Consider the following 11,299-nt stretch of genomic DNA (forward strand, 5'->3'; position numbering starts at 1 on the left):
ACAAGAAAAAAATCACATCCATTAAATCACTCTCAACGCAATTGTTTCATTTATACGTAAATTGAGACATAATGAAAAAAAATGTAAAAACTTAATTATATATAGGTATAGCAAATAAGAGAGGAAATTAGAAAAGAATATATTAATTTCAGAAGTATTTCTCCAGAAGAAAGGCTTTTAATTAAAAAAAGGTGTAATTGGGTGTTCGCCGTTCAGTGATAGAAACAACGAACAACGTTCAAGTTACTTCGATAAATAGTTTAAAAATTATTTTTAATTTAAAAACAACATTAAATTGTGATTTATATACAATCATTGTTATACTTGAATGGATGATTACAAAAACGACACGAGTCACATTTTTTGTGAAACGTCATGAGTCAGAAAACTTTGAAAGTCAATAATAAAAAAAATATCACATTATTTATATACACAAATTATGTATAATCAGTGCATAATATATTTCTACAAGTATTCATTTTTAAATAAGAATTTTTTTTAGAATTATTTAAATTATACGCTTTTTATCAATTATCCAAAAATTTTAAAAAATTGACTCATGTCGTTTCTGCAATTATCGATTTATTTGGTGTTATGTAAATCTTATAATAGATTTTAAGCACATAGTCCCAAGTCCTAAGCCCTGTTAATTATTATAAAAAATAGTCTAGACTTAATACATATTTATCTGTGGTCTAACGCAAGTTATAATTTTAAGTAGTGTAGGTATAGTTAGACTAAAATATATTCTATGTATTATAGCTATACAGATATGAGGTATTTGATTGTAAGAAATTATAGCGTTATTCGATTTTGATATTTCAAAAATACATATTTTTTTAAAAGTTAAAATGCTTATTTATAGAAAATGTAAATTCATACAATTTACATAAAGGTAGTCATTGTTAATACACGGGATAATAACAGTATAATATTATTATAATATTAAAAAGTAAAAACAATTCACAAATTCACAATTGAGTATTGACAAACAAGTAAACAACGTCCGACAAGTGAAACTATTCAAATGTTGTTATGATGCCACTACCATCCACTACAGTCCTTCCACTTATGCCGCTGCCACCGTACTCAGCATTATCAGTTATCAATTACCAGTTATCACATTGTTATCTGTGTTATTTATTATTATTTACCGCCAACCACCTGCGGTTATTCAAATACTTGTATGCGTGCTTAAAAACTATTATACACTTAGGGAAATTGTATTTTCTTATGATAAATATATAGCGACACAATCTTATAACCCAACACTGGAATGCTATACATTTTAAGTGTTACAATATAATGTCTTGACCGTGTGCTACAGTCGAGTAGTATTGCAGGGTCGGACTGGCGTCAAAAGGCCCAATCTTCAATCTGATCAAGATGCCCTTAGGTTAAACTAAAAATTGTTAGCTCCGTTTTTTACTATCGAACTAATTCATAATCGCCTAAAACGGTTGTAAATGATTTCTGAAATAAATGAACAGTCCTAATATTTACTTAATATATTTAGACCAATAAATTACTTGTTCTTACCAGTGGCCAGTTTATTGGGCAGGATCAGGCTGTCTGTAAGCGCAGCAAGAGCAGACACTGCTGTTTCTTAATAATGCTTACCTGTGCACTCTGGTTTGAAAATGTTTAAAAAGATTTTATACAAGAATAACTACCTACCTATAGTCTATATTTTTATTTGAGTATAATTTATTGATATAGGTAGGTAACCTTATGATATAACAATTAAATTTACATTTCGACAGGACTCATGTTAGATTAAAATTTAAAATAAAGAATGACTTATTAAGTAGATTCAACATTATTAATGCATAGTTGCATCGTACTACCTATTTAGTAGGTATTTATTATACGATTGATGGTAAACACTTTCATGATTTTACTACGATTATTCGTTACTCCGCATTCGTATGCAGTTTTTACTTTAAATAAATTATAAGTTATAGTTATACAGAATACATCGAGTATTTTTTCATTAAATTAATTTCATATTATTCATGTTTTATATTGAAATTAGTTTTATCTTGTATTAGTTTGTATAGGTACTTATGAAATTTCTCATAAAAAGGTAGACCTTGGTCGTAAAGTAAAATTGTTATGTCTATCGATAGGAAATGTTATGTTCATTGAAGTTCTTTAACAGCATTGACAATAATTTGAATAGTTTTATTAGTAATAGCAATAATACTGCAATATATTTAAATGAATTCGATGTATAGTTATTACTTTATAGTTTGTTTTACGCAAGTCTAAAAACAATTTTCATTATGATACCTTTGCCCCACAATAATGTCACTGCTAATACTAATGCTTTTTAGTATGCAACTTAGGCAATAATTGTATTCATTTATGCATAAAAAACATGTTGTAAATTCGCATTAAAGTTAGTATTGATAAACAGTAGTTATAATTTTATTGATAAGCAACGGTAGTTAGGTTTTTAGCTATTTTAAATAAGAATTTTTGTGATATAATGTTGGCAACGTCGGCTTTGCAAAAAAAACTTTTTTTTATATTATTTTGATGCGAAAAAATTGTTGTTCCAATGTTGGTATAACTGATCTCCCGAAATTTAATTTGGTGATATCTCACTGTTATCAAAATTGGGAAAACTGTATTAGCCCCGTCTATGGAATAAATAATATTCTGTGATACAAATTGGTTGTTTTTGTAGATGATAATAATATTAATAATCATTTGTAATCAGTAAGTAGTAACAACTATAAGTGCAACTATGTCTGAAACGAAGAAAATTTAAAATACTACCTGGTACTTGCTTATAAATACAATTTTGTGTATACAATTTTTATTTTTATCGAAACTGAAGTCCAAAGAAAAATATTTGCTCATGATTTTGACTATAAGTAGTTTGTTGATGATGTTTGCTAATCTCATGCAACAAACAAAAAAAATTATTCAAGAGAAGTATTTAAAAAATGACAGTGGAAATACAACGGCTACTACAATTGAAATCGAAGCTACAGATGAACAACTCGAAGAGAAAACACAAGAATTGAAGGACCAAATCTTTGGTAGGTATATTCAATGTTAGGCATTTACACAATATTATCAATTGGTTTAAAAATTATTTTTGAACAAGCAGATATTATTAGAACAATTAAGGATCCTGAAAAACCTTCTACACTAGAAGACCTTAATGTTGTGTATGAAAATGGAGTGGAGGTTAGTATTCAAAATAATGATTTTATTTGGTAAACAGATGCAATTATAATATATTCAATATTTATTCATTCAAGTTATACTTAAACTTGTGCACATACATATTCCCTTTGAGGCTTTGAATTACACTCCCAAATTTATAGGATCAGCCACCATTGTGAAAACTGTTTACTATTAGTTATTAAATATAACAATCAAGTACTTCTATGCAGTTGACACAAAAAAAAAAAATACCATTTTAAAATACTTAGTACTCTTCTTCATTGTTCAATAAACAAATTATTGCATTTATTTTTACATTAAAAAAAAAAAAAAAAACTAGTACTCATGGAATCAACCTTAATTCCATACTCTATTTCAAATAAGTCTGGAAAACACCATACAGACAAGTTCCTCTATCATTGGCTACAATTATCGGCACTTGTCGTAATCAGTCAGAGTCTAAAACTCACTACTATGTATATGAACTGTTAAAATAATAATGACTCCAGCAGCTGCAGATTAAAATAATATATAAATTAATTATTCTGGATCATACAGGATTGAATGTTTAATAAGTTATTAAGGTGATATTTGCATAATATAATTATACTATAATATTACTTACCATATAATAAAAGAAATATGTAATTGGTTACCTCTAAAATGTTTCTTACTATTTCATTTCTATCAATAGCATTATTAAGTACAAATGTAAAATAATATACACAATTGTACACTGCTGGTTAGATATTTTACTTTGTATGTAAATTATTGATATGTATTTAAAATAATACAAAAATGTAATGATTAAATTACATTTTTTAATTAAAATTATGTCGTTAGATTTAAAATGTATTAAAATAAAATAAATTAAAAAAAAAAAAAGTAATTGTCGCATTATAGAAAACACTCATTCACTTTTAGTAGTAACAAAAAATTATTTACTCAGAGCAATAATTTAGGAATAAGTTATATAGCTAGTAATGTGTATTTAATCTGATATATACTTCTAGAGATTTAACATAAATATATTTTACTCCAATTTATTGCTTACCATCTTTTATTTTTTGCTTACTAATACAAATTATAAATAACATAACTTGTGTGCTATAAAAAAATGATAAGTATGTTTATTTTAATATCTATAAATTAATTGTTATAAATTCAGCACCTATGATTATGTCATTCTAACTAAATGTATTATTTTTATGTACTAGGATTATAATATATTAATGAATAAGGTTACTTATTAGAATATTTAAATCACTAAAAAGTAACTTTGAAAATAATAATTGCAGGTAATTAATCAAAGAAACTTGAAATTGTATACAGTCCGAATTGAATTTAACCCTACAGTACCACATTGCAGTTTAGCTACTTTAATTGGGCTTAGCATAAGAATTAAAGTTATAAGATCTATTTTGGAGAATGTTAAATTGGATATATATATTAAAGAAGGTGCTCACACAACTGAAGAAGAAAGTAAATACATGTTTATGGATTATATGTTTTTTTTTTTTTAATTATCGATTTATTAAATCATTATATTTACAGTTAACAAACAAATAAATGATAAAGAACGTGTTGCAGCTGCAATGGAAAATCCAAGTTTAAGAGATGTAGTGGAAAAATGTATAAAAGAAGAAGAATAAAAATTAAGTTTTAAGTATATATTATGTGTAATATATATATTGAAAGTTTATACGATGGTGTATGCCTTTTTAATGATCTTTTTAAGTAAATTGTATTGAATAATTTCAATTATATGTAAATATTATTATAATTTTGTAGTTTATTATACTGTTTAAAAATTTAATTATAAATCATAATTACAGAATGGAATTTGATTTTTATAAATAAAAGTACTTAAAATAATAGTAAGCTTGAAATATAAACTTAAAAACATCTTTTCAAACTCAACAGTAAGTAAGAAACCTAAAAAGTGATAATAAAAATAGTAAATAATTATTTTAATTTTTATATTTTTTTTTAAAAATGTTGTTTTAGACTATATTATGTGAAAAATACAATTACATATATGAAATAATTTAACTCTAAAAATTATTAATGTTATTGAAAGTATCAGTATTGTTTAATAAAAGAATTACACTTAGGTAATAAATAATAATTAACTGTATAATATATTTAAATAATCATCTAAATAAAAACTTGATTGAATGCGTTAAAATATAAATATACCAATAATAAAAGTATAATATTCCAAGTTAATCATTTTTTCTTCATTTAAATTAATATATTAATATGACACCTGTGTTTTAATCAGTTATACCTAGTACTTGATTCATTGCTTGCATTTCATTTTTGGTGAGTGGATTTAAAAATAACCCTTTTACTGGTTCTTTATATTCCATATCATTTAATTTATTCACATCAACTTTAATGTTGCTTCTAAGAATATTCATACGTGTATTTAAAGTTAATTGATCTGAAAATTATTTTGTATTTTTATACAAGAACATCACTAATTAATAAAGCATTATAGGTGTACCTGCTTGTAACATTTTTTTAGCTTTTTCAACAGAAACTTTTACCAAGGATAATCCAACTGCCATCCATATTTTGTCTTCTAGATTTTTAGAGTTTGTTAATGCTCTAATGGCCATTCGATTACTATTTCTACTTTTATCTAAAGCAACCATTTCACTTTTACTAAGGAGTATTTTTTCTGCTTGTCTTTCTACTTGAAATAAATATTCCATAGTTGTATTTTCATTGTCCATAATGGATTAATTACTAAAAAAAAAAAAATTAAAAATTATGGTTTCAATATATTTTATAATAAGTAATAACATTTATTTATTAACTTATTAGGTAGATAACAATAATTTATAGTTTAATATCTAATGAAAACATGATTGATAAAAACAAAGTTTTAAAAAATAAATGCATATTTTTATTTCTACTATAATAAAAGTAATTACAAAATAGTGTAAATCAAAATAAATTATTTTCATATTAAATAAATATAATCCTAATACAATAATTATTAAAAGCTATGAAATTTTGTTTTACGTAAATAGAATATACATTTTAATTATAATCAAAGTAGGTAAGTAATAAAAATAACACTATTTGGTACATTATGTTAAAAATAATCAGTTTACAAGATTATATTTTTAAAGTTTTTCCATTAATTTTTTAGTTATGGACTTCATTGTTTGCTCTGCTATTTGTACTGCCATCATTGCTTGATCCATATTTGGTGGTAGTCCATGATATGTTTTCTTCTGTGCAGATTTTAATTTAGAAGTTTCTAAACATATTTTTTCTTGTTTCTTTTCAATGTCTGTTACTTTTTTGACTAACTCCACAATTGCATCACAGTTGTCCACAGTTTGTATATTTTCAATTGGTTTAATGTTGATAGGTTCAGCTGAATAGCCTACAGGTGAGTATTTTATACTAGATAATTCACATTTAAGATCATTTTGTTGTTCAATTACTATTTTTAATTTATTTAAGTATTCATCAATGTCATCAATTAATTCTTTTTGTTTATTACATCTTTCAATGATTGACAAATATTTAGTGAATATGCTATTTGTATTGTAATCATCAATACCAGTTTCTTGTAGAATGTTTGCTGCATATTCTAACTGTTCATTTTTTGATAAAAAATTGAGAGAAATACCAGTTTTATTCGAGTAAAACAATTTTTCATTATCCACAGATTCTTTAAAATTTAAAATTTTTGAAGCATAGTTGTTGTTTTCTTTCTCAATAGATAATGTGTTGACAATATGTTCCATTTGATTATATAATTCATTGTTGTCTTTCAATTGTTTGATCCTATCACAACTGACTTCAAATTCGTTTACTATTGATTTCATTCCCATATTTAATTTTTCTGTATCGGCGGTTTTTAATTTTGATGCCATTCTATTTATTGATATAGGTATATTTAAATTTTAATAAATTTACTTACTCAATCTGTCAAAACAAAAATACATATATATTGCTTAGAATTTCAATTTATTTAAAAAAAATTTGATAAATATAATATTTTGTATGCTAATTATTTGGAACATAATATACTATTTAGATTGTATGGCTAAAAAAGTTTAATTATTACATACACTGTTCCCAATTAATATATTTTTAAAGAAATTGAATAAGTATTTATAAAATAATAATTGTTTTAACACTATGTAATGGTACATAAAAATACTAAAAATAATTAATTCTTGAAAATTAATTAAACATAATTTTCATGAATATACAGGGAAATTGTAGAGGAATTACCTAAGATAAAATAGAAACTAAATAAAAAAAAATACATAATTAATTAGTTTTTAAACTAAATCCATAAGATATTTTATTATATACCAAACCAATATTTTTAATTATTATTATTTATTCTTCAGTCGTTATATTTTCCAACAATAATATTATATAGATATGCAGCTAACTAAAACTATTTTTTGAGTATAAAACTCCATAAAATATCATGTAATAAAATTACTGGATAAAAAAAGTTAAAATATAAACTAAATATGTTATGATTTTACTTACTTCAAAATCAAGTTTTAGAAATACAAATAAAGTAAAATTCACAGCATTAAAATTAAATTTCTATAAATATTAATACTTCAAGTAATTTTAATATTTTAACCGATACTCTAAAAAGACTTAGACTAAAGACTAAAGAGTTATTAATTAGTAATTATTAATACTACTATAACTATTTACTGGTTACGACTGTTACGAGTGTTACGACTCACTAAAATTGTTTAACAATAATTTTTATCAGATAACATAAATTGAATTTCTATTTTCTATCAGTGTAGGTATAAGTTTTACAAATGTTATTAATATGATTTGTGATGGTGTAATAAATGGTTAAACTGATTAGTAACCTTTAAAAATATAATTTATGATTTTTTTAATTTATTATTATTTTCCCGCCGATTTTGTTGATATATTAATATTTACTTATTGTCTTGTTGTTTGTTATATTATAGTTTCTATTCAGTGTTTAGAAGAGAGTGAGGAGACAACTGAACCACCCGAGGTCAGAACTTGAATTCAAGAGAATGAAATTATTATTTTTATGTTTTTTATATTCATGTTGAATAATAAAATACACTTTATTTTATAGTTACAGTTGCACTAAGTATCACATTTTAATTTGTGTTTCTGGAAGATTCAAGTAAATACAACTTTATAACTTATACTTTCTTGATAGTTATTAAGTCTCATAATTTTTGTTGTGATTTAAGGTATGTCTGGTCGCACCCCCCAAAGAAATGGTGCTACGCCAAGAGAAGAACAAACTCCTCAAAATGGTACAACTACTCCAAGAGGAAGACAAACTCCTCGAAATAATGCTACTACTCCAAGAGGTGGCCGTACTCCTTCAAGAAATGGTACTACTCCAAGAGAAGGAAGAACTCCTTCTAGAAATATGACACCAAGAGTTAATGGCCGTTCACCTCATACTAGAACACCTGGATCTGTTTCTAGTCGTCGATCAGGTGCTATAGTCTCTGAAGCATCTTCACCAGCTCGTCGTTTTATGACAAGTCCTTTGCAAGGTTTACGTACCAGTGAAGTCGACCTCAGCTCTCCAATAAATTATGGCTCTCCTTTAAGTTCTATAGATTCTCGAGCTACAGGTTTCACAATGCGTAGTGGTGGTTCAGTTCAAAGAAATAACTTATCAGTTAATCGTCGGCAAAGGCAAGTGGATACTACAAATTATGAAAATGGAGCTCCTCGTTCTGATAACGAAAATCAAGATGTTGCTCCCAATTTAGTCATATGGGGTACAGATGTTGTAGTTGATAAATGTCGTTTAAGATTCCAAAATTTTATTGAAACATTTTGTGTCGATGAAACTGAATTGCCTCATTATATGGCTAAATTAAGTAATGTTTTGGAAATGGAAATTCCATATGTAGATTTAAATTGTGCTCACTTATATCAATTTGATTCTGAACTTTATCAACAATTAATCTGTTATCCACAAGAAGTTATCCCAGTATTTGACACAGTTGTTAATGAAGTATTTTTCACTAAATATCCAGCTGCTGACTTGACACATGTCACCAAGGCTCTTCAAGTGCGTCCTTTTAATGTACAAAAAACTAAAAATATGCGATTCCTTAATCCCGAAGATATGGATCAGCTAATAACTGTTTCAGGAATGGTGATTCGATGTAGTGACATTATACCTGAGATGCGTGATGCGTTTTTCCGATGTATTGTATGTTCTTATACAACTATTGTAGAAATTGATCGGGGTAATATTGCTGAGCCAACTCTTTGTCCTCATTGTAATACTAATCATTGTTTTGAATTAATACATAACCAGTCTAATTTTACTGATAAACAATTGACTAAACTTCAAGAATCCCCTGATGAAATGCCTGCTGGTCAGACTCCACATACTGTAAATTTATACTCTTATAATGAACTTATTGAAACTGTGCAAGCTGGTGACCGTGTATCTGTTACGGGTATTTATCGAGCTGTTCCAATGCAAGTTAATCCTAGAATGAGAAACTTTCGAAGTGTATACAGGACTCACATTGACATTTTACACTTTTTAAAAAGTGATGATAGCCGTATATCATTTGCTGTTGAAGAGAAAAATAAAATAAGTGAAGAACGAATTGAAATATTACGACAATTATCCAAGACAGTAGATATCTACGATAGATTATCAAATACTTTAGCACCTTCTATATACGAAAATTGTGATATAAAAAAAGGTATACTAATGCAACTGTTTGGTGGTACTCGAAAAACTTCTAAAAAGAAAAGTCATTTAAGATCTGAAATAAATATATTATTATGTGGTGATCCAGGTACAAGTAAATCACAGTTTTTGTCTTATGTTTATGATATTGTACCTAGAAGTCAGTATACTAGTGGTAAAGGGTCTTCAGCTGTCGGTATGACGGCTTACGTTATTAGAGATCCAGAAACCAGGCAACTGGTTTTACAAACCGGGGCTTTAGTTTTAGCTGACAATGGAGTTTGTTGCATTGATGAATTTGATAAAATGAGCGAGTCAGCCAGAAGTGTATTGCATGAAGTTATGGAACAACAAACTTTAAGTATTGCCAAAGCAGGAATTATTTGTCAATTAAACGCTAGAACTTCCATTTTAGCTGCAGCAAATCCGTGTGAATCCCAGTGGAATAAAAACAAGACTATTATAGAAAATATAAAACTCCCCCACACCTTGTTATCCAGATTTGATTTAATATTTTTAATGTTGGATCCGCAAAATGAACAGTATGATAGAAGATTAGCCAATCACTTGGTATCCTTATATTACAAAACTGAACACTACGAACGCGATGAACAAATGGATACTAGCCTACTTCAAGATTACATAACTTATGGACGAGAAACATTTCAACCGATTTTAAATGAAGAAAGCAGACAAAAACTTATTCAGTATTATGTAAACATGAGAACTGTTGGAAGCGGTAGAGGACAAATATCTGCATATCCAAGACAATTAGAATCTTTGATTCGATTATCAGAAGCTCATGCAAAAATGAGATATTCAAACGTTGTAGAAATTAAAGATGTTGATGAAGCTTGGAGGTTATATAGAGAAGCCCTAAAACAAAGTGCTACAGATCCTCTTTCTGGTAAAATAGATGTTGGAATATTGACTACAGGATTGAGTTCAGCTGCAAGACAAAGGCGACATGATCTCGCAGAATATTTAGCTAAAGTTATATCAAGTCAACCAAAATCTGCTATATTTAACTACCAAGAATTATTAAGAGAAACTAAATTAGCTTTTCAATTTCAAGTAACCAGAGAAATGTTTGATGATGCTCTTAAAGAAGTCCAAGATTTGGGGCAAATTATAGTTACAGGAAGAACTACAATTCGTAGTATTTAAGTTATTCAATAATTTATACTTTTTTTTACGTCATAAATAATTACTGTTTTAATTAATATTATTGATGTGTGTACTTTTTATAATATTTAATGTATGTAGGTAATCAAAATCATTAATAAAAAAAATTCATTCAAACATTAACAGATAATTGCTTTATTGACAAACTTCTTCCATTCCTCATAATGTTCAACTGTTTATTATGAACTGTAATAATATGAACATAAGTAATAA

At 26.5% G+C, this 11,299-nt stretch overlaps 4 protein-coding genes across 5 annotated transcripts; 2 read left to right on the plus strand and 2 right to left on the minus strand.

The window, feature by feature from the left end:
* The first annotated feature begins 2,707 nt into the window (after positions 1 to 2,707).
* Positions 2,708 to 4,927, plus strand: LOC112595473 (MIP18 family protein galla-1). The gene is made up of 4 exons (XM_025340705.1): positions 2,708 to 3,050; positions 3,122 to 3,201; positions 4,479 to 4,662; positions 4,735 to 4,927. Exons 1-4 carry the CDS (start codon positions 2,867 to 2,869, stop codon positions 4,830 to 4,832), a joined length of 546 nt encoding a protein of 181 aa, XP_025196490.1. The 5' UTR covers positions 2,708 to 2,866; the 3' UTR covers positions 4,833 to 4,927.
* Positions 4,928 to 5,370: 443 nt separating this feature from the next.
* On the minus strand, positions 5,371 to 7,887 carry LOC112593963. The gene is made up of 3 exons (XM_025338554.1): positions 7,714 to 7,887; positions 5,690 to 5,934; positions 5,371 to 5,626 (listed from the first exon to the last, which is right to left on the minus strand). Exons 2-3 carry the CDS (start codon positions 5,919 to 5,921, stop codon positions 5,457 to 5,459), a joined length of 402 nt encoding a protein of 133 aa, XP_025194339.1. The 5' UTR covers positions 5,922 to 5,934; positions 7,714 to 7,887; the 3' UTR covers positions 5,371 to 5,456.
* LOC112593951 lies at positions 6,274 to 7,108 on the minus strand. The gene has a single exon (XM_025338544.1). It carries the CDS (start codon positions 7,077 to 7,079, stop codon positions 6,318 to 6,320), a length of 762 nt encoding a protein of 253 aa, XP_025194329.1. The 5' UTR covers positions 7,080 to 7,108; the 3' UTR covers positions 6,274 to 6,317.
* Positions 7,888 to 8,121: 234 nt separating the features above from the next.
* LOC112600472 (DNA replication licensing factor MCM4) lies at positions 8,122 to 11,157 on the plus strand. Of its 2 annotated transcripts, XM_025347721.1 has the most exons (3): positions 8,122 to 8,212; positions 8,300 to 8,350; positions 8,421 to 11,157. In XM_025347721.1, exon 3 carries the CDS (start codon positions 8,423 to 8,425, stop codon positions 11,066 to 11,068), a length of 2,646 nt encoding a protein of 881 aa, XP_025203506.1. In that variant the 5' UTR covers positions 8,122 to 8,212; positions 8,300 to 8,350; positions 8,421 to 8,422; the 3' UTR covers positions 11,069 to 11,157. The 2 variants fall into 2 exon arrangements, with proteins under 2 accessions (XP_025203506.1, XP_025203497.1); XM_025347712.1 differs by having other exon boundaries at positions 8,127 to 8,350.
* Positions 11,158 to 11,299: the final 142 nt, after the last annotated feature.

This window comes from Melanaphis sacchari, unplaced genomic scaffold, assembly GCF_002803265.2.
Source record: "Melanaphis sacchari strain LSU unplaced genomic scaffold, SCAv2.0 Contig0_pilon_pilon, whole genome shotgun sequence".
Classification (NCBI taxonomy): domain Eukaryota; kingdom Metazoa; phylum Arthropoda; class Insecta; order Hemiptera; family Aphididae; genus Melanaphis; species Melanaphis sacchari.

Coding starts and splice junctions, on each gene's coding strand:
- LOC112593963 (XM_025338554.1), bottom strand. CDS start 5,921: ATGGACAATGAAAATACAACTATGGAATATTTATTTCAAGTAGAAAGA. Junction 5,627..5,689: donor TAAAAAAATGTTACAAGCAG/GTACACCTATAA, acceptor AATAATTTTCAG/ATCAATTAACTTTAAATACA.
- LOC112595473 (XM_025340705.1), top strand. CDS start 2,867: ATGATTTTGACTATAAGTAGTTTGTTGATGATGTTTGCTAATCTCATG. Junction 3,051..3,121: donor ATTGAAGGACCAAATCTTTG/GTAGGTATATTC, acceptor TTGAACAAGCAG/ATATTATTAGAACAATTAAG. Junction 3,202..4,478: donor TGTATGAAAATGGAGTGGAG/GTTAGTATTCAA, acceptor TAATAATTGCAG/GTAATTAATCAAAGAAACTT.
- LOC112600472 (XM_025347721.1), top strand. CDS start 8,423: ATGTCTGGTCGCACCCCCCAAAGAAATGGTGCTACGCCAAGAGAAGAA.
- LOC112593951 (XM_025338544.1), bottom strand. CDS start 7,079: ATGGCATCAAAATTAAAAACCGCCGATACAGAAAAATTAAATATGGGA.